General features: G+C 44.3%; 1 protein-coding gene across 2 annotated transcripts in view; it reads left to right on the plus strand.

The window, feature by feature from the left end:
• The window catches only part of GPC6 (glypican 6), a 1,124,766-nt gene continuing 1,101,601 nt past the window's right edge, over nucleotides 203-23,367 (plus strand). The window contains exon 1 of one of the 2 annotated variants that reach the window (XM_021065371.1): nucleotides 203-2,871. In XM_021065371.1, coding sequence (XP_020921030.1) covers nucleotides 2,712-2,871 — 160 coding nt within the window. In that variant the 5' untranslated portion in view covers nucleotides 203-2,711. The remainder of the gene's footprint in view (nucleotides 2,872-23,367) is intronic. The other variant, XM_021065372.1, reaches the window with a different exon arrangement.

A 23,367-nucleotide genomic window follows, 5' to 3' on the forward strand; every position in this document is an offset into this window, starting at 1 on the left:
TTATTTCTTATGCCACCTCACACAGTGCCACACTGCCCAATGCATGGACCCAGCAGGGTTTGAGAGCACCAGTAAAGCAAGTTACTTCATTTTTTTTTAATCTGACGGGGGTTTACAAACCCACCTGAAATGGTTTTACTCTCCTGATGGGATTAAACGAATGTTTTGATGTCTGAGTTATAACTCTTCCCATCCTAGCCTTGCTAGTGTGGGAGCTACGGAGAATAACCTGCTGAATAGTTGCATTGCACACTCACTAAATACTTCAAAGTGGACTGATTTTCAGACGAATTAAAACACATACACTGTGTTTTTACCCATTCTTCCTCCACTTCAAGGGTCCTTTCCATTGCATTATCTGCTATCTACTGGGAGAGGAAGGGTCAATTACAGTGAGTCCCAGGGTGAGCTAAGAGGATAAGTTATGTGTGTATTCACTGCCTTCATTCGGAGGGGAAAATGCCCATCGCTGGGCTCAGACAGAAACAGAAGGTTGAAGGAGGTCATGTCCAAAATCATAGAAATAACAACTCGGCTAGAGCAGTTCTTGATCCTACGCATCTTAGCCTTTGCTCACAAAGACATGAGAGTATATTTGGTCCTCTTCTTGGTTTCAGACTCTGAGGGGAATGAATTCAGTCACTTGAGGTCTGTCAATGAGCACAGTATTGTGAAGGTAAAAATTGTGCTAAGCCTTTAAGGGAAAAAAAAAGTGGCTATTGTTTTTGGAAAGAAATGTTTAGCTATGAGTTTTCAAGAAGAAAAAGTCAACTCGTAAATAAGATAACCTCACGTTTCAACATTTCCGTAGTTGAAATCAGGCTGGATCTTAAACTCAGGTGCCTTTTTGGTGTAATAAATGGAGGAATTAATTAAAGAGAGGAAGAAGTACCTCGTGTGTTGGGATAATGAAGATGATGATTATGACTGTGATGGGAATAACCAATAGGATTTAACATTTCACGAGTCATCCTGGGCATTTATAACCATCATCAGAAAAGTGCCTTATAGCTCTACAGGTGAGCTCCAAAAAATGTGACATTACCCTACAGTTATTGCTGAATAATGTGCTTACATAAGTACATACAGCCACACAAGTAAATAAGCATTATTCTAATTATTGGGGCGGGGGAGGGGGGAGTCTTGGATTTAACTACCTTAGTGGTTGCCTGAGCTTTGGATTTCAACAGACAGTCTACCTAGCAGAGTTTAACATAAGAAAGTCGATACAAATTTTCAGTTTTATCCCATTTCACAGAACTTGTGTGTAAGCCAGGAAGAAGGAACTGAGTTGATCCCTCACTTGAGAATTCTGTTACCTGGGAAGAAAATGGTGAGTCTAGTAAGTGAGAGCATCTGGGGAGAGGGAAGGAAAACCTCCCTTTCCTCCCAGTATTTTCCTTCTTGTGCTCACTGACCCCTGCCCTCCCATTTTCTCCCTGCTTCCTTGTTCGGCTTCTTCTCCTTAGCTTTCCTGTCCCTCCATATCCTGGAAACCTAAAAGCATAATGATGTCTGATCCAAGATCATGTACTATTTGAAATTAAAAAGGGGGAAGCTTCTGAGTCCGGAACTCGCAATTTAACAGTAAAAAGCTACTCGTCTCTAAGGTGTGCCTGCACTGAATTCAGAAAATAAAGGCCAAGTCAAACAGAAGTGAGACCCTTAATTAGAGCGGTGACGGTGCTGTGCTCTTCAGGGGTCCCCTCTAATGTTCATTTTTATGCTGGCTTTGTGTTTCAGTAGGTCGTGAATCGTTGCTCATATTTGGAGCAACAATTGGAATTGTGCTGTCCTTTACGTCCACGAAAATATAATTTAATAACGTATGGTAATGACTTCAGAATAAGTTGTCTGGATGGATGACTGACATGTCATTTAAAGGTACCATTTAGGGTCAGGATGAAGATGTTCAGGGAATGAGGAAATAAGAACGTTTTCTTTTCCCCCCGCCCGGCTTCTTCTACCGAGTAGAAAGAAATCCAGTCCAGGTTTTGGCTTCGACTCTGCCTCTGAATTTCGGCTGTGCAATGTGTAGCACGTTTCGCTCCGTCCCCTTCTTTCTCCTTCCCTCTCGCCTCCAGTGTCTGTCTCCAGGATTTCTCTCTTCCTATTTCAGGAGGACTCTCACAGGCTCCCTCAGTCTGTGTGAAGCTGAGGTTTCCCCTGGATCCCGTACATCCCCAACACATACCTCCACGCACACGGGTCCCCAAGAACCCCGAGCTCACACCGACACACACTCGCGCGCGCACACACTCGCGGCCGCCTGTCCATCTCCCTCTCGGGGAGAGCCGGCGCGCGTTCCCACCTTCGCCGCACACGCGGGCGAGCCGAGCTCGCTGCGCGCTAGGATTCCGCGGCTCGGAACTCGGATCACAGCTCTCAACCCCCATGGTGGCTTTTTAAACATTTCTTTTCCTCCTCTCTCTCGTTTTTATTGCACCGTTTTCGATCTGGGGGGCTAGAGGAGCGAGGCGGCTGCTTTCCCAGCCAGCCCTGGTTGGCTTGCCGTCCTCCATCAGGCTTATAAAAGTTTGCTGAGCGCAGTCCAGAGGGCTGCGCTGCTCGTCCCCTCGGCTGGCGGAAGGGGGTGACGCTGGGCAGCGGCGAGGAGCGCGCCGCCGGCTCTGGCGGGCTTTCGGCTAGAGGGGCAAGGTGAAGAGCGCACGGGTCCTGGGGTTCACCGAGCTGGATTTGCATGTTGCACCATGCCTTCTTGGATCGGGGCTGTGATTCTTCCCCTCTCCGGGCTGCTGCTGTCCCTCCCGGCCGGGGCGGATGTGAAGGCTCGGAGCTGCGGCGAGGTTCGCCAGGCGTACGGTGCCAAGGGATTCAGCCTGGCGGACATCCCCTACCAGGAGATCGCAGGTAAGCGCGCGGGCGCGCGGCCCGGGCAGACTGCAGCCCTCGGCGGCCCCCGGGCTCCGGAAGCCGTCCGCCTCCGCCCTGTTGCTGAGTTGTTGGTGTTCACTTTCTGTCGGGGCTTTGCCGGCCGCCGCGCCTCCGTGCCGGGCGGCCAGTGCTCCCGCGGGGGAAGGTGAGCGTCTCGGCTGCCTCATTGTGTGCACACGCGGGAGCGCCCTCTTTCCCTCCCTCCCGCGCTCGGCTCCAGCGCCCTCGCGCCCCCGTCGTCGTTGACCCGGGCCGCTGCGGCCGGGGAGCCCGGGACCCTCGGGGGCGGCCGCGGGCGAGGGCAGATCCCCTAGCCGGGCGCCCACCCCGCGCCACTCGCTCAGGCAAACTTGGAAGAACTGCCGCCGCAGTTTCCCCAGCGCCACAGTCTGAGTGGCGCCTTCTCCGCTCCCGCCCTCGCGCCAGCGGGGGCGAGGGAGAGACGCGGAGGGCTCCCTGGGCCCCTTGCTCCCCACTCCTGCCCTTGGGGGAGGCCGGGCGCGCGGCGGCGGGGCCGGGGGCGGGCGAGGCTCACGGGTGAGGGGGTCCCCCACACGGGGACTCGTCCTCAGATCGCAGCAGTTCCGGGCTGGTTTGGGGAGTTCGCGGGCTGCCCGGTTCAGATTTGGGGCGGGCTTTCCCATTACGGTTCCTTGTGCTTCCCCGATTGCGGTTGGTCCCTCGTGGTTCGGGGGACATCCCAGCCACCCGGCACGGCGCCGGGTCCTGAGTGCGGCCTCGCGGCGAGGTTCGCGGCAGCTGAGCCAACTTAAGCGGGTGGCTCGCTCGTGGGTTGGTCTCGGGCTCCTCGGACCGGGTTTATCTCGCGTGCGGGCCGCCGGCACTCCTCCGCCCAGAGCCCCCACCCCCTTTCTCCGCGCCAGTGTGAGCACAGCGCTGGTCTCCCACAACTTGCGCTGCAGCCTGGGTGCCTGTTTTCCGGCTCTTAGCTCCAACCGAATCCCAGCTTCTCGGGGGGCTGTGTGAATGAAACGTGTTGGGGAGAGGCAATCCTGTGGCTGCGGGAGCGCGGAGCTGAGAGAAGCTGAGAGGGGCCGGGAGATGCTGCGAGGGCGCGGGCTGCTCAAAGCCGGCAGCTGAAGTCTTCGTTGACCTCAGATGGTCAAAACGCCGGATTTCCACCAGCCTCTCCGCGTTTTGCCGAAGAACTGGCCGTTGGAGGAAAAGCCTTTTGCAGCTCTCTTAAAGCATCACAGTTTCGATACGTAGTGGGGTTGCTCTTTTATTATGGCTGAACCACAAACTCTACAAGTGAGGGTTTTTACTTCTACCGGAATGAGCACATTTCTATAAATGCACGCATTGAAAGAAAAACGGCTTATATACATCACGCTAACAGCGCAGAGCATTACATACAGGCAGCTTTTTCAATTCAGAGCCAGACCTAGGCAGCCTCCGGTGAGTTGGAGGCGGACCTGTGATGCATTAAAAGACCACTTTTCTCTTCCAGTCATTTCTTCTCCCTTTTCCAGAGCTCTTTAATTTGTTAATCAATGAATAGTGAGCAACTGCCCGCATAGCTCCTTAAGTTTCTTAACTCTCCTTCTCCTTTGTCTACTGTTATTTCGTTCTTTTTAATTAATTGATAAGGATCAGCTTTGCTTTCCCCTCCCCCAAATCTCAGGGAATTCAACTTTTAAAAGGTTTATAGGATGGATCACTTCTCCTAGGAACTTTTTCTCCTCTAATCTGGGCTTTTCCTGTGTCTTTTAAACACATAGATATTTCTCAGCATGATTTCAGATAAGATATCTCTAAGAAGAAAATAGTTAAGTATTTTAAAATTGCTTCAGTATTCTTTTGTGAATAATGGGACTTTCAGGAGACTACCGTTCACCCTTCCCACGATGCAAATCTCCTCAATATCAAAGCGAAGATTTTCAGTGTCTATAATTTCTGTAGGCAACCATTTAGTTTCCAGAAACATTACCAGTGGTTGAAATAAATCCTTCAGTAGATTTTTAACTCCGGAGGTTTTTTTTTTTCTTCTTTTTTTCTTACCCCCCTCCCCCCTTGACGATTACAGTGCTTGTTAATTAGCCATGAAGTTCTAAAACGTGTGCACTTTTGTTAAACTCACTTTCTAGGACGGAGGGCACTGCTGATTTGCCTAAATCCTCGTGTCCTTTGGTGCTGGTAGAAATAATCAAGATATAGGTCACTGGAGTGTCAGAGGCACATCTGATAGGAAGAGAAATGAATTGAAAGATAGTTGTATATCAAGGCTCTGCATTTTTTCCAAGGTAAACTTTACTCAGTGCTACCTACTGCTGTTGGAATAATCACTTAGGTGCCCTGTTGTTAAATGAACACAGGTTTCCTCTCCTCCCTGGTTCCTGATACGATTTACTTTTAATTGTCTAGTGTATGGAGGTTGGCCTTTCCTTCAGCTTCTTTCCATCCTTTGCCTTGTTTGGGCTTTTACTGGTTTGGTTGAGAAATGGCATGTGTCCTTAGTCTGCCAGGGAACCTGAATTTAATGGAACTGCCTTTCAGATTTCAGATTCATGAGAGCTGTTTCTAATTGAAAGATATTTGCAGGTAGCTTGCCTGGTAAAATAACTGAGAGGTAATAAGGACATTATGTTTCATCATGACATTATTAAAGTTTTACTCCGAACTCACAATTGTGAAATAGTGTTGCCCTTTTCTATTCTAGGATAAAAGGGAGTTCTTTAAACTCAACAGATGAGGGACTGTGATGGGCAATATATAAAGTTCTACTCTCAGAGAGCGTGCTTGGGAAAGAGGAGGCCTTCAAGGGGCAGCTCGCACCATTAATCTTCACTCAGCCCGGATTTTAAACCATCCCAGGCAGATCCGATAGACTATCTGTCCTTGTTTGAAAGACCTCCAAAGCAGTAGACTGGAGCCCCTCTCAGCGATCCATTCTCATACTTGGTAATTTTTGTGGTATCGAAATGTTTCCAGATATCTAGCCAAAAAGCCTTCAGAATGTGCTTGCTTATTTTCTCTTGTTCTGTCTTCTGGGAAGATATCGAGCCGTGTATCATCAAGTTCTTTGTTAGGACTGTTATTCTGATCAAAGGTCAGTGTGAAGCATGCCAGTCTTTCTTCCAGCATCAGTCATATTATCTCATTTTCCAGTCCAACTCCTCCTGTTGGCTCCAAACTTCTAAAGGAACTCACAACTGAAAAGAGCATCTGCTTAAAAGTCTGGGCAATTCAGGGAATGTTGCCATATGCTTAGGGTGCCACTATTTTACGCTTTGAGCCTTGCTGGAGTCATTCATTATAATATATATTTGTAGCCGACTAATGGTACCTTATTGGCTTACATGCTCTTTTTTTTTTTTTTTTACTTCTTATCTAATGTAACTGTACTTAATAATCCCTTATATAGAAATTACTATGTGCCCAGCACCTGTTTGAAAACATTACCCACTTTGAAAACATTAAACATTGCCTTATTGCCTTTTTCTAATAACGTTCTCGATACTATCATTATCCCCATTTTAAAGATGAAAAGACTGAGCATCAGAGAGACACGTAATTAACTTGCTCAAGGATGACTCAGCTAGATGATGATGTGGCTAGAATTCAAATGAAGGTACTCTGACCCCAGGCACTGGAGGCCATAGACTTTACTGCGAGCGCGCTTTGTCGGTATGAGTTTATTGAATGAATACATGCTCAGGCGACTCTTTCCTCATCTAATACATTTATAGCCTGGCTTATCGATCACCATATGCAGCCGCTCACAGTTAAAGCTGAGCGCTTTTTCTGTTTACTGGGAACATCTCTCCTTTTTCAAAATCATTTTAAATTTGGATTTTATGTTCTCAGGCATTGGCCACACTACCACCACTAAACTGTGTGTCTGTGCATTTTCCCCAGTCATTGTATAGATGAAGTTCCGTAAAAGACAGAAAGTAAAAACATGTGTTGGTTTTTTTCAATACACTGACCCTACTTTCTAAATATTGGGTTTGTCCAACAAAAGAAAACTTACTATAGGAAATTATGCGGGAAGAGAGAGGAGGGACGTTTATCTCCATGGATTAGGAAAAAAAATATAACTAACTCTGTTCTCAATAATTTACTTTGCCTCTTTTTCTCCAGGATCAGGTATTTTGAGAGTCGGGCTGCAACTGGATTTTAAGAGAGCGTTAAGTTCTTTCCCATCTCTTTGATATGTTTATCTCAGAAATCTAAGAATCTCTCTCAAAATTTAAAATTAAAAAAGAGAACAGTCTCATATTCCACTGATATGCTAGTGACCTATTTGGTCCATCTTTATTATTTTCAAATTACAAACTGTGTAATGGTTCCTTTTACCTGGGCTTTGTCCAGCAGTCCTTTCCCTTTTTTTGGGGGGGGGGTACTTTTCAGGGGCCAGCCTTCCCTGCCTCTGCTCCCCAGCAAACCGACTTATTTAATACCTTGCCTTTAAACCCAACTCTTTTTTCAATTTATATGTAGCTATCACATTAGCATAAATGAAAAACCAGTGTTTGGTGCTCGTTTAGAGACATATTAAATCGCCTAGTTTGGGATAAATAATTTAATTTCCATTTAGCTGCCTGCTTCACAGGGTTCTGATTTCTTTGCCCTCTGTTTAGTTAGATGATGTCTTTAAAATCCTTTCGAGGAACGGTGTGAGGTATAAATGAGCAGATCTTCAGATGTTTTTTTAATGGTTTATCAAGTCACTAGATTTCTACATTAATTCCAGGTATCAAAGCCATCGAAAATCTGGGCTGGTAGGAGTACCACTTGTTAGACTCTTGATTTGGGAATTAATTTTCGAATGATCTGGCAAGCAGAGTTATCTTAGCTGATTTAATTAGAAGGTGATATGTCATCATTGAGAACGAGTTCATCTGAGTTGACAGAGTTTTTTTACATAAAACAGCTTTTAACTGTGCCACATCATAATAGCTTGTGAGTAGAAATGTAGGCCACTGTCAAAAGTGATTTAAAATATACAACCTTATATTCTTTAAAATATGGTAGCGTAAACATTGCATTATCATTTATGTGAGAGGGTGGGTGAGTATCATGAACACTTACAAAATATAAAATCACTAAGTCCTATTAAACTGAAGTCACCTGCCATTCAGTCAGTAGGCTTTTTATAAAAACATGAGTTTAGAATAAAAATTGTAGTAAAGAAATTCTTGATAAAATAATTTATTGTCGTACTATGAATTTATACTCAAACCCACAAGAGTAACACTATAAGACTTCCCACCCCCTTAATTCACATCTCTCAAAAGACTTAGCAAGGCTGGTAAGGTAACTTAGTGTTGTCTTGCTAGGATAAAGAGAGTAATATTTCAAAGTTGGTGCTTATATCCTCTTGCAGACTGACCTCTGCTCTCTTAAATTCTTTAACTGGCCCATAACTAAACTTTAAATAGTTTCATAGATTTCTCCAATATTTTTCAGTTTCTAGTGATTTCTATGCTAGTGTTTGAAAGTGCACTTGACTCCCTGGGATGGCATATTTGTAAATAAAGGATTTCATAGTGCTAAATCTTGGGTCCAGGTTTAAAAATTCTAAGAACCCTGGATGGAAATATTTAAGAACTTTTAATCACCCTGGATGAAGTGTATTTTTAAACAAATGCACTGGTTAGAAACAAAGACAAATAGAAATTTGACTCCACATTGACACATTATCCAGATTATTGATTATTTTTACAATCCCTTCTCCATTTCCTTGAGGCTCCCACCCCCATTTCTCCAATAAATAGTTCTTGTGTACCTACTATGTGTAAGTCACTGTGCCAGGCGCTGGCTCTGAGCTCCTGGGAATTGTAATCCAAGCAGGGGAGCAGACATTAAGGGCACTGTTCCCAGTGAAAGGCTGAGATAGTGCACTGTCCCTGGGGTTTCTGGCATTGGAAACGCATTTAATAGGTTCTTGGGCTCTGCTCATAGGTGATGCCAGTGCATCCTTGAGGAAGAGCAGTGGGCTCTGAAGCAGGAGTAGGAGTCAGTAGGAAGGGAGTGAGCAGAGGGCACACACATTGCCTACCTGGTAAGAGGGCCCTGGAAACAGGGAGAGGGGTTCCTGAACCTGGGGGAACAGTCAAGGGGTAAGGGGGGTGAGAGAGAGATGGGAGATGAGCCTGAGGACCAGGTTAATGACTTGTATATACCATCTAAAGAAGGCCCATGCATACTGGCCAAACACCGCAGGCGTGGACCCTTAGCTCCAAAGCCTGTGGGCTAAACTCAAGGTTTTATAGCCTCAACCAGATTCTGAACCACTTAAAGCCTGCCCATTTTGTATACCCTGGGCCTATACAAGCTGTCCCCGCCCTCCACACCCTATGGCCCAGCACCTTCACCTGTGTACATGTCTCCCTCCCCTGGCAGTGCCCATAACCTCTTCTCCTTCCTGGTAGGGGCCCCTTGGTGTCTCTGGAGGCTTCTTAGCCCTGAGGGACTTCTCCTCACTTGCAACCTGTCACCGTGCCTCCCCAAGAAAGCTTGTCCTGTCCAGGTGCCCCTCGTGGTCTGTCTCTTTCCTTGACCAGGAACTCTCTCCTGGATCAGCACTGAAATTCCTCCAACTCCCTGCAGTGACTCTGGCCTTTAACCTGGAACAGTGAGAAGCTGGTGAAGAAGTGTTTTAATCAGGACTAGGCATGCTTTTGAGTGTTACTCTGGTTGTTGGGTAGAGAACAGATTGGGGGGGAGCAAAGGGGAGATACAGAAAGAGGAGAGATTTTGTATGTGCCAGAGTGGTGACTGTGGGAAGGGAAGGAAATAGAAGGGGTCAAGAAATATTTAGGAGGTAAAATTGATACCATCCAAACCATTCATCAGGCCACAGTTGTTTCCTGAGCATCTGCTATGTGACTGACAATGAATAAGGACTCGGGTGTGTGTGTGTGTGTGTGTGTGTGTGTGTGTGTGTGTGTGTGTGTGTGTGTGTCAGGGAGGGAGAGAGAGAGAGAGAGAAAATTAAGAGAGAAGCAAGTGTCCCAGAAACTTTCTTGGAATTAACAAGGTCATGTAAATACTTCTACACAGTTCATTTGTGCTTTTTAGTGGAAACAGTATCATTAAACCAGTAGAAGACTGTTAAAGAGTATCAGTCTGGGGGAGAGAAAAAAATTTCCTAAATAGAATGGGGTGCATTATTAACTCAGAGAAAATACAGAATTATCCAAATGTATGACATCTGCTTTGCCCATTTTGAAACTCAAGTCACAGTTCTTTGTCCTGTGGCAGTGTACAAAACTGAAAAGTTTTTTTTTTTTTTTTTTTTTGCCGAGACGAAGAATTAGTTACTTCATTGCCCAATGGTGTGTCTCTGGCTTAAGTACCAAATTGCACTGCTGACTGTAATGATAAGAATCACAGAATGAAGAGATTTCTTCGACCTTGCAGAAAGGAGGAGGTCAAATTTAATTGAAACTGTATTAGGGGTCTCCAGAAAAACAGAACCAATAAGCTATCTCTTCCTTCCTTCCCTCCTTCCTTCCTCCCTGCCTCCTCCCTTCTCTTCTCTTTCTTTCTTTCTTTCTTTCTTTCTTTCTTTCTTTCTTTCTTTCTTTCTTTCTTTCTTTCTTTCTTCCTTTCTTTTTATGGAGATGAGACTTAGTAGATAGATAGGGATATATAACCGAAGATTTATCATAGGAATTGGCTCATGTGTTTATAAAGGCCTCAAAGTCCCACAATCTACCACCTGCCAGCTGACAACCCAAGAAAGCAGGTGGTATAATTCAGTCTGAGTCAAAAGGCCTAAGAACCAGGAGCTCTGATGTCCGAGGGCAGGAATGGCTGGGCATCCCAGCTCAAGAAGATAGAATTGGACATTCCTTTGCCTTTTTGTTCCATTCAGGTCACCAAAGTTTTGGATGGTGTCTACCCACACTGGTCACTCAGTCTGCATTAGATGCTAATCTCTTCCAGAAGCACCTTTATAGACACACCCGGAAATCATGTTTGCCATTAATCTGGGCATCCCTTAGGCCAGTGACGTAGAAACATAAAGTTAACCGTCTCAGGAACCTTGAAGGATGGGTCGCATCTGAAAAAGGGCCATGACAGAAGAAGGCATTGGGGTGGGGTTAAATTTTTTATGAGAAAAATAATGCTGGTGGAGGAGAGTCGGAAAGGGGTTGATTAAGAATTTGTGGGAAGTAACGCTGAACAGGGAGGGTGGGATTAGATTTTTGATGGGCCTCGAATGCCCTAGGCTTTAGATGGCAGGAAGTAAGTTATGATCTGAGGTCCATGGCAGTGAAGGGATGTGATGAGAGTATTGCTTTAGGTTGGCCAAGCCCTATAAACAGGAGGATTAGAGAGCTTATTCAAGGCTCCGGGAGAGGGAAGGAGTTGTTTTAGGTATAAAGGCTCAGGTGATGAGGAGAGGAGGGTGAGTGAGGTCATCAGAGAAAAAAGAGGCAAAATTATTATTTATGTTTAATTTTTTCCTCTTTTTAGGGCCCACCTGTGGCATATGGAAGTTCCCAGGTTAGGGGTTAAATCAGTGCTCCGGCTTCTGGTTTACACCACAGCCATAGCGATGCAGGGTCTGAGCCACGTCTGTGACCTACACCACAGATCACAGCAACGCTGGATCGTTAACCCAATGAGCAAGGCCAGGGATCGAACCTGTGTCCTCATGGATGCTGGTTGGGTTCATTAACCACTGAGCCAAACTATGGGAACTCCAGAAGAGGCAAAATTAAAAACAACAACAACAACAAAACCTTGAAAAACTGCTCTGCTAATTATAAGTTCCAAAAAAAAAGGGGGGGGGTTTAAAGAGGACAAGCTGTTGAAACTCTTGCCCAAACTAATCTGTGTCACTTAAGATCCTTTTGGCTGTGGGTCACAGAAAATCCTAACTCAGCTGGCTTACACAATCATGGACAACCATCATTTTACACATGAAGACGTCCCAACACAGAGCAGTTCTAGGAGTGAGAAAATGGGAGGTTAACAGTAGCACTTCGTTCTCCCCATTTGGCTCATCCAGTCCATCCTCTCTGTAGGTCAGCTCTGTGATGGAAACGTTTGCCTGCTGGTGTACCAAGAGGCAAAGCCTCGTTGCAGTGCCAAAAAAGGGCCCATTTCTTCCCATGTCCAGCTCTATAGCGATGCCACAGACAACCCTCAGCAATCCCCTGGCAGATTTACCCACACTTCTTATTCCAGAATTGCTTCCTATGCCCACGCTTAGAAGAGAAAGAAGGACAATGGCTATTGATCTGAACTAGTCATGGTTGCAGATGGGGGCTGATATTCACCTTCCTCACATATGTGGCCACTGAACTGGTTACTCTTCATCATCTTCCTAAGAATCCCAAGGAACTGAAGGGTCATGGAGCAAGTGAGAAGACTGAATCAGACTATCTGATTTAATTAAGTTTTTGGCATTCTTGCTTTGAACCATGTTTCCCAACTCTGGCCAGCGGTGAACTGATAAACATTAGACAGTCGTCTCTTTGGAGGGTAGCCTGGGGAGACATGATTGGTAGCATCTGCCAGTTTCTGTGGTCTCAATGTTCCCACTATGACTGATTTCGAGTTACTAGCAGATTTAACAGCCGGCTCACAAAATACCAGAAAATGTTAACTGGCTCTTTCGAGTTGGCAAGAGCCAGGGTTATCCTGGAATCATGTGAGCTATTAAAAAAATACCTTCACTTGAGCTTCATCTTCAGATATTCTGACTTAATTTATTTGGGAAGGGTCCTTTCCTCCCTCCCTTCTCTTCTTTTTAAAACTTCCCAAGTACTTCCAGTGTACATCCAGGGAAGAGAACCAGTGACCTGGAACAGTGCTCATAAACTTTATCATGCATCAGAGTCACTGGAGGTCTTGTCAGATACAAATTAAACACCAATGCCTGGGTCCCCCCTCTCCCCCCCCCATTCCTGATTCAGTAGTTCTGAGATAGGGTCTATAATTTGCATTTGTAACATGTTCCCCTGTGATACGGATGCTGCTGGGTCCAGGCTGATCTGAGCTGCTGGTGATGCTGATCTGCTGGTCCAGAATTTCTGGGTACGTTTGTTTTGGTTTTAAATACACATTTTTTTTCAGGGCAGACAGTCTAGTTTGGGCAATGATTTTGTGTTATTTTTCTCCTTGATCTCTGGTGAGAATCTCCACCCGCAAAGTGTTGCTGCTCCAAATTGCAACCCCCTCTATTTCCACAGTCTTCTTTCAGATGTTTGCATTGGCCACTAGGGGGACCAAGGCAAGGAGAGTTACTAGATTAGTTCAATCCACAGCCACCTATGCCTGGAGCAGAAGGGGCCTGACCAGGCTGCCTAGGGCGCTTCTCCTGGAGTTAAAGAAAACCACAGCATTGCTTTAAAGGGAAACTGAGAAAGGACATCTTAAAGTTCTTTCACGTGCTTCTTTGCTAACACCGTAGGCTTTCTCTGGGTATGTAGGACTCATTTGGGGGGTCCTTTTCAAAAGATCTCTGGTCAAGAGTAATTCTTTGCCCGCCTCTGCACCCCTCACCCCCCCACCCCCATGCCCCAGAGGTGGTTTTTTCTTTCTTTCTTTTTTTTTTTTTTCCCCTTGTGCAGGTCTAGTGGTTTGTTCCTGACTTCTAAATATGGGGTGACTACATTTAGAGCTGGTCACTCTTTGTATACGCATTTCATTGAAGACATAGCATAATCCGTTCTGGGCATGCACACCTGTGTTCTGTAGGCTTTATCAGCTAGTGTGTTTGCTCCTTATTACAGTTTTTGGATTTTTTGAGAAGTTGACTTCCTCTTTCTGTGCCCCCAGAAGAGCTGAGATTACCAGGGTCCAGGGTTCCACAGCTGAATTTCGGGGACCTAGAGGTGTTTCTTCTCAAGGTTGCAATCAAGTTGAGGCATCTCTTTCTTTGCAAAGAAAGCACTTTGAGGTCTTCCAAAAAATGATGAATAACTTTCAATTATTATTTTCTTAATGGGTCAGAAGTGAACTTAATTAATGGTTGAAATGAACTTGAAAAAAGCCACCATGCTTTTAGATTACTATAGATATTTTTAAATGATAGGCCTTAACTTTTTCCTGGAAAAGTAAGAAACTTTTGTCCTTTAGCTGTTTGCTTATCCTATTTTATTCCAAATCCCAATGATTGGGAGTTTTTAAAATTTTAAAAATGGTAAAATTTAAAATTGCTGATTTTTTTTCTTTTTCTTCCGTTTAGCAGAAGGTTTAAAAAAATGATCTTGAAAATTTAAATGATCTTTGACATAATGGGACCTCTACTTGGAAAAGAAAAATTTGTAATTCTAAAGTACTAACACTCTGGAAATGCAAGATTCTTGAACACGCCTACCTAATCTGTGGCAGCTTCTCCTCCAGCTACATGTTTGCACTGAATGCAGGGAACATAGCTGTTACTTTTACATTATCAAGTGCTAATGTGTGAAAGGCTTTTATTGTGCTTTTACTACTTACTTGATTATGTGGTTATCTTATTCAATATTCTTTCACAGACTTGGGGGTATTCAGACACCAGGAGGTCAAGTACTTTGTTAAAAGCTTAGGCCAATCCTTTTATATGACTGCCATAAAGAATATATTCATTTCACTTATATTACCACATGGCTCTCATAAAAGGTCAATTTCAATTGAATATAATAGGTTGCAAATGGCAAGTCTTGTGTCATCAACAACAAAATTATTACATAGAATCTCTTTTCATTTACCACCTTCCCTTCTTTAAAAAAATAACTCTGAGGGTTTCTTAAAATCAGAGATCTTCATGATGTGTTTTATAAAATAGACATAGAGAAATTGTATCAACCTGCGTTTTTCTATTTTACTCTAGAAAATGTATAGCTCAATCACACCTAAATTCCAGTTAGAACAATATGTTAGGTACAGCAGACATTCACAGCAAAACCCATGACATTTTCCTTTTTCATCTTGTTTCTTATTTTAATTTAACAAATTAACTTTGAGTCACTTTCTCAGCCTGGGTTATTGGTGTAAAGATAAATCATTTAGTATTGTAGGAAGTTATGTGCATTATCACATGCTGATTGCTATGATTTAAGCATCGCTATTTATTCCTATCTAGAACGTGCTTAGTAAATTACACAAAGGTTTTCAATTTAACAAAGGGTTGACTCTATATAAAAATCTAGGTTATAATGATTCTAATTCTTTGTGGTAACCAAGGTTGTATTTTGTAACTGGAATAACCATTTCCTAGAACCACCTGCAACACACTTTAAAGTGAATTTTAAGCTTTCTGACCATTCGTGTAGCCAGTACAAATCTTTGACAAAGCCATTGCGATACATCTGAAATATTTGAAAAAAATGTGATGTATTTGAAAAAAAGAAGTTGAGACATGCTCTCTGTTTTGAAAGGCTTTGAAACAAGGCATTTGCAAAAATGAGCCTCTCTCCCAATTACTATCATCACGAAAAACAAAGAGGGACTACAGAGAAGCGCGAGCCAGCTTTTCCCAGGTTGCCGCTTCCTGAAGCCGGCTTCATTCTGGGTGGCAATTCTGACTTTGACCTCACGACGCATCAGAGAAAACTGGTATCCCCTGAGAGAGAAGCCTAACGATTCCTGGAAAGGCCAGGCTGCCCAGGGCCTCGCAGGCACAGCCCGGGGGAGCCCTGGCCCAGGACTTCTGGAAGGTTCCAGGGAAGCCCGGAAGGACATTCAGCTGGGCAGCGCCGGCCCCTAGGTGTCCCACCTGCAGCCACACTGCAGCCGGGGAGGCTTCCCGCTGAATTGATTTTCACGGCTCGTGACAGAAGCTGTTTTCAGCCCTTGAAGGGAAGTGGCTGGGCCCATCCTCCTCACGCAAACAGCAAATTGCTCCCTGGCTTTCAGAGCCTTCCAGGTCTGTTACCTTAAGGTTCTAATGGCCTTTTAACAGCGTTTCCAGCTGAGCAGCAGATGTAACGGATACTGAACATTGAAAGCGCTGTCCTTTTTTCTCCCCCTTCTCGAAAGAATCATTTTTTGCAGACATTGTGCAAACACCATATCCCAGGACCTATTCAGCAGCGTGTTAGGGTTGAAAAACTCAGGCAAATCGCAGATAAATATAAAATGGTGTCGGTGCCATGCATCCGCCACCTTGCTGGCCTCTGTGTCCCATAGGACCCGCCACCAGGAGTGGAGATGATGTTATCATTAGCAGTGGCCCCACTTGGTAATATCTCATCAGGGAAAAAAATAATTAATGGAGCCCCAGGAAGCCTGCCTCTAAAACACTTCATACTTTCTTAAAAAAAATTTTTTTTTTTTTAAATTAGAGTTGGTTGTGCCAATATGCCAGTTTCTGCAGTACAGCGGAGTGACCCAGTCATGCGTAGATATCCATTCCTTTGCTCATACGATCTCCCATCATGGTCTGTCCCAAGAGACTGGACCTAGTTCCCTGTGCTATACAGTAGGAGCTCATTGTTTCTCCATTCTAAGTGTAATAGTTTACATCTACCGGCCCCAAACTCCCAGTCCATCCCACTCCCTCCCTAGCCCTGGGGCAACCACAAGCCAGTTCTGTGTGTCTGTAAAACACCTCATACTTTCAATCTGTTCGTTTGATCCTAAGAATGACAGTATATTTCTGAAAGCAATACGTTTCACTTTCAGCCTTTTATCCAGTCTGCCTTTGCTTTCCCTTTCTTTTGTTTTTAGTGTTTGTTTTGTCCTCCAGTGGGGGGAGGGTGTAACGTGTTCCCCAAACAGGCAGCTGTGTGCTCCCTTAAGAATTTGGGAGACCCTTAAGCCAGGGTTTGGTCCCAGGTTGGTATTTCAGTCTTGTGGGCTTTTGGGGAAAAAAGCAAAATTAAACATACCTGAAAAACACCTTCTGACTTGGACATTTTCCATGAAAAACTTGAGAGAAATGCTCCCTCTTGGGATTTCATTTAGGTCCAAGCAGTGCTTCTAATATTTCAACTTTCTGGTGGTACCTGGACAAGATAAGAGCGAAGCAGCCATGTGAATGGGCCACCATTCTTCACTCCGGGGACACATCTGTTTTGCAAGCTCTTGGAGGACCTTCGAGAACTATGTGAACTGCCATGATTTTCCCCCCAAAGATGAAAATATGGACACGTCGGAACTTGGATGTGACAAGGCACATCATTTCCTGGCGCTCTTCCTGTTCTTGTTTTCGTCTTCCGCCTCCTCCTCTTCCCTCACATACCCCATCTGGTTGTCCCCTGGACCCCTCACTTCGGGGGTAAGTAGATGGAGAACAGACTTCAGTGCGGTCAAGTTTAAAGTTTAGTGCTATTGGTTTAGCCCTTCTCAGTAACAGTCAATCCTGGGGGAGACCTTCTCTGGTTTAGCGGTTAAGCAGAGACTGGCTTTGACCCCTGGCTCTGCTCCTTAGTCTTTTTTTCTGAATGTCTCGGTGCCTCATTTTTGCCACCTGTGAACAGGGTCACTTGCAGTCCCTATCTCTCAGTAGTGTGATGGTATTTCGTGAATTAACATTTATAAAGCTCTTACATAATGCCAGGCATTTAATAAAGACCATATACACAACAAGAGATGATAGGTAAACAAATCAGCCTCTTCCTGGGGCTAAGGAGTGACAAGGGAGTGACTCTTTCCCGGGAAAGGGGGAGAGGGAAGAGGGAGCTTCCTTGGGGTGTCCCTACCTCCAGGATGCCTGTACAGCTTTGGGCTCTGATCTTGAGCAACTTGAGAAGGCCCTGCTGACTCCTTTTCCTGAAGTTGTCACCCTCCCCTGGTCTCTGGCCCACCAGCAGCTTTGATTATCATCTGCCTTGTGAGGCTCCCCAGGATGGCTGTTCTGTTGCTTGGCCAGACCCCTATCTCCCTGCCCCTGGGAGAGGGGTGAGAGGGGTCCAGCCCTCCCTCTTATCACTCTGTGCCTGCGGCCTGGCCCTAAGGTTGGGGACAGGTAGCTCCCATAGCAGTCTCTTCCCAGAGTCCTAAACAGCATTTGAGCCAGAAATACCTCTTCTCTTTGGCTTTCTTGTTGTGATTCAAAGCTCAGAGAGGAGAAACTGGGAGAAAGGGGTCCGGGGGGTGAGGGATTGAGTGATGGGGAGCTGTTCCCATCCCTCTGCCTCCCTTCTGCTCACCACCTTGGGGGCAGTGATGGGTTTGCTGTCCTTTCTCTTCCTGGACGCAAGCCCTTCATCCAGGTGGGAGACTCTTGTCTCCCAAAGAGGTCAGGTGACAGACACAGGTGCCCTTGGAGGCGGAAGCTTGTTGGAAAACAATGAAAAGGGGCCCCCAAAATGGAATTGATTAAGTATTTGCAAAATATCATCCCCATTAAATAAGCAAGATGAAAGTTTCTGAGACTCAAACATCAAACGAACTGCGAATACTATGGATTTCTTGTTTATATGAGAGTCTGTGGACTTCCTGGCAGATGGTACTGTACCGAAGCAGAAGGACTTAATTCCTTGTTTTGTACTTACTAATTGATTATTTTAAAGTTTTCTTACCTCTTTGAACCCCAGGATCCTTACTTTTATAAAAGGGCAGGAAATATAGCTTGGCTCCTAATGTTTTTCTGTGAGGATTAAGTGGCATAATGCATGTGAACAGCTTGACAGAGAGAAGTCTCCAGTAAATGTTGGTGTTTTTTTCCCAATTCCCTCCCGACACACGCGTATCATGATGAGCAATCTTCCTATTTCTTATTCAGAAGGGGTGAGAGAAAACCTAGTAGGCTGTAATCCCCACTCTAAGACTTAGTCACTTTTAATTTCTTTTTATGATAAGCTTCTGAGAGAGACGCTTTAATGGAATGTTAAATGGTGATCCCGAATTGCTGTTAAATGTCAAATAGCAAATCTTTCAAAAACATTTATTTCTCTTCTTTTTGGTCTTCTGCTTGGAAATGGCTCTGAAACTTCTCTTTGAGGCCATCCTCACAGGTTTCTGTTGTGCATGCTGCCGGCGGAGGGATCTATAATAGTTGCATGGCTTTGATTATTTTAATTTGCTGAAACTAGTGGTTCTCAAGGTCACCCAGTGGGTTTGTTCAAATGAGGCTGCTGGGGTCCCAAGCTAGGTGTTTCCTAGCTCTGAGATGGGGCCGACGCCCAGAAGATGCTGATGGTGCCTAGGTGACATTTTGAGACCCACTGGCTTACAGTTGAAGCCTTAAACCATCTCTGTCAGTTTGGTCCTCCAGTGGCTTGAAAATAAATTTCAACCACATTGGTTTGATATTCAGGATCTCAAACTATCCTTCCAATGTACATCAAAGCACCCACCTAGAAATTTCTGTCTAATACAGAACTTTTCCCCCCAACTTTGTGTTCCTTCCGTGGCTCATCTGTTAACACCTCATAAGAAGGCTTGGTCTGTCCTCCCCACTTTCTCCACCAGGAAAGTCCAGTTGGCCTCAAATTCCCCATCGTGAATTTGTCCTAGCCCATCCAGTCTTTAAATTTTTCCTTCTCTTGCATTTTTTTAAAAATTAAAAAAAAATTTTTATTTTATTTATTTATTTAGTTTTTTTTTTTTTTGTCTTTTCGAGGGCTGCACCCGCAGCATATTGGAGGGTCCCAGCTAGGGGTCTAACCAGAGCTGTAGCCACCGGCCTACGCCAGAGCCACAGCAACGCAGGATCCGAGCTTTGTCTGTGACCTACACTACAGCTCAGGGCAACACTGGATCCTTAACCCACTGAGCGAGGCCGGGGATCGAACCCACAACCTCATGGTTAGTAGTCGGATTCGTTAACCACTGAGCCACGAAGGGAACTCCATTCTCTTGCATTCTTATGGAATGTTTGTTTAGTCATTTGGTAATTAATCAGATTCTGCTTTCTCATATCTCTTGTCCTGTGTCATTTCAAATGAATCTCCTCACAGACATAGAGAACAGACTCGTGGCCACCAAGGAGGGGAAGGGAGAGAGTAGGATGGTCTGGGAGTTACAGACTATTAAATTTAGAGTGGAGAAGCAATGAAGCCCTGCTGTACGGCACAGGGAACTATAGCCAGTCTCTTGGGATGGACCCGGATGGAAGATAACTTAAGAAAGAGAATGAAGGGTGGATGAGGCTGTCCATTTCTTTCTTTGAATTCTCAGGCATGGTTTGGCAGCGCAAGAACTCTGTAACATTAACAAATTCAATAAAAAGTAAACATATGGAAAAAAAAAAGAATGTACGTATATGTGTGACTGGGTCACTTTGCTGTACAGCAGAAATCGGCAGAACACTGCAAATCAACTATATGCTAATAAAAAATATAAAACAAAACAGAACGAACCTCTTAATTTGTGTTTCCCAAATTTACCTATGGGATGGCCGAGGGAACTTGAATGCATATTTGTACTCCCTAGAACGTAGTGCTTGAGCATAGTAGGTACTCAATAAATAATTGGAACTATGAGGAGTTTGTCTTTGTGGGGGACAGGCCTTCCAGACAACTTTCGGTAAGATCAAAATTAAATGGTGTAATACAAAAAACAACCCTTATATTTTCTTTGAAAGATCACAGCTGATAAATTATATTAGCTTAGCCAGTGGAAATCAATTTTCGAAAGCATAGGCCACCAGCGTTTATTGCGTAGGACATGGATTTTGTTGCTTTTGTTTTATTTTAGAGCATGTTTCTTATAATGAAGCACCTGCTACATTTAGGTAAATGTCTATCGAGATATTTTTTTTCCCTTAAAATGTGGCATATTTTAGCTATCACTGACCGCACTTTTCAAATACCTATAAAGATTAGAGAAGTTAAATGTAGAGTCACTTTAAACTGCAGTGACATTTCCTGGGAGATAAGGAAACTGATAGAGAGGAAAGTTAGTTTAAAAAGTCAGGCCTAGGGATAAAGCCGTCAGATGATCTATGTACAGTGGACGCTTTGAATAATAAGTTGTGTCGCTGGAATGTCCCTAGGAACCACTTGTAACCCCGTGAATGCCATTTTAAGCTGGTACCTAAAGTTCTCTTACATCAGTTCAGGTCAGTACAGATTTCTTTTTAATTAGTTGGTTCAAGAACAGCACCCACCGTTGCCCTGCCCTTGAGGTACACAGAGCGTAGTGAAACAGACAAATAGATGCTTAATTTCAATATTATGTGGGAAATGGAGCGATAAGGGCACCAGGAGCCTAGAGGAAAGCAGGTGAAGGTAAAGGTAAACTCTTGGAGGGGGTGGGTCAGAGAAAGCAGCGGCTCTGAATCCGGGATTCTGAAAAGCCTTTTTTCTCCACTAGAACAATTATTTCTTATATAGTGTCAATTGTCTTTCCATATAAATGGGTGAAGCCTCATTATACAGCACCGAGGGAAGGTTAAATTCCTCTGCTAAACAGAGCATGCCTGTGAATTCCTTAAGACACCGGGCAACACTGATTTTGAAAAGTTCCATCAGTCCTTGTTCAAGCAAACAGAACATGCATCTGTCCTGAGGGAATTGTCTATATTACTCAAGGATGATATTTAACCCGAAATTATTTTAGCAGCTGCATTTTAATGATTTTTCTAGGGAAATATTAGGAAGAAACCACATGCATCCCATATGACAGCCCCTGTTTCAAGATGTTTTAAAGGGTGACCATTCTACCATTTCCTCTACAAACATTCTTTGGGGACATTAGCATGTGATTATGTTGAGTATTTAAAAAAATTCATCGACCTCACGCTACCCTATTAAAGTGGGTATCATATCTAAATAGACATATAAATATTTTGATAATCAACGATGACACTAATGGTGAGGCAATTTTTTTTTGGCACTGGTGGCTTAAAAGAACAATTCAGGCTGTGAATGCCTTTTACCAGCTTTCTTGCGTAGATGGTGCAATATGTGGTTCCAGCTGGAGAAAGGTACATGAAATGAGCTCTCTGGTGCCCTGTGATCTGACTTGGCGTACCTTTTATTTTTTTTTTATTTTATTATTATTATTATTTGTCTTTTTGCCATCTCTTGGGCGCTCCTGTGGCATATGGAGGTTCCCAGGCTAGGGGTCCATCGGAACTGTAGCCGCGGCCTACACCACAGCCACGGCAACACGGGATCTGAGCCACGTCTGCAACCTACACCACAGCTCATGGCAACGCCAGATCCCCAACCCACTGAGCAAGGCCAGGGATCGAACCCGCAACCTCATGGTTCCTAGTCGGATTTGTCAACCAATGAGCCACGACGGGAACTCCTTGGCTTCCTTTTTAGTTAGTCTCTATGTTTTCGATCACATTTGAAACGGTGCACATTTCAACTCTTGCGCTGCGCAGTTTGCCTGTGAAGAGGTTTTAAGCAGGTTCTGAAATCATAAAAAGTAGGGAAGATGCCCAGATGACAACAAGCAGAAAAATTCCTTCTTTAAATAAAAGCCTCCATTCTCATTTGTAAAGCAAAATGTTCTCCCTTAAAAGTAACAGCTGTGGGGGGAAAAAAAAGAGCAGGAAGGCAGAGCACACTAATCTAAGTTGTAAAATGTATTTGGGTAGCTCAACAGAGATGTAGCTGTTTCTGAGGGGGAAAAAAAAATCAAAATCTAATTTTAAAATGAAGGTATTTAAAAGCCTGGCACAAGCGAGCCTTATTGATGGAGCTGGTGAGCAGCCGGGATGGGGCCTCTTCCTTGCTCTTGCTGGCGGCTCTGCGGGCCTGCTCTGCGCCTGCAGCCTGTGGATCACATGTGTTTGCAGACACCTGTCTTTTTTTTTTTTTTTTGTCTTTTTGCCATTTCTTGGGCCACTCCGGCGGCATATGGAGGTTCCCAGGCTAGGGGTCAAATCGGAGCTGTGGCCACTGGCCTATGCCAGAGCCACAGCAACTCGGGATCCGAGCCGAGTCTGCAACCTACACCACAACTCATGGCAACACCGGATCCTTAACCCACTGAGCAAGGCAGGGATCGAACCTGCAACCTCATGGTTCCTAGTCGAGTCGTTAACCACTGCACCACGACGGGAACTCCACACCTGTCTTTTCAAAAAGGCAATCGCTGATGAAAAAAGAGAATGCCAGAAATAGTTTTAGCACAGAAACCATGGCTTTTCTTAAATGATTTTGCTTTTGTTAAATTGATCTGGACAAATTATATTTCCTTCTAAAAACAAAGTTTAAAGTTTTATTTTTCTTTCTACGGGAATTAAAACCCTGAACTCAGGGATTTCTTTCGATGTTATACATATGGATCCTCAGGGTGCACTGGGCTTTTCCTAACAGATAGTGGAAGCATTGAAAGTGTTGTTTCTTTTTAAATGTTTTACTCGATTTCTAAAGAATGATGTAACACTCTGTCAGAAATATGTGTGCCTTGGGTTCTGTTTCTCAGATAGTGGACCAGTTTCCTAACCTGCAAAATATAGGCTTCTATACATCGCATATATCTTTGAGATTGGGGAAGATGCTGTGTGAGTGTGAGAGTGGTGTGTGTGTGTGTGAAAGAGAGAGAGAGAGAGAATTCACTACTGCACAATAACAAAGTTTTTTAAAAGACTAATCCTACATTTCGGCTGTGATAGACCTGCTAGTTTTGTTTTGTAGTCTTTGAGGAAGTTTCTTT

Source organism: Sus scrofa, chromosome 11 (genome assembly GCF_000003025.6).
Source record: "Sus scrofa isolate TJ Tabasco breed Duroc chromosome 11, Sscrofa11.1, whole genome shotgun sequence".
Taxonomy (NCBI): domain Eukaryota; kingdom Metazoa; phylum Chordata; class Mammalia; order Artiodactyla; family Suidae; genus Sus; species Sus scrofa.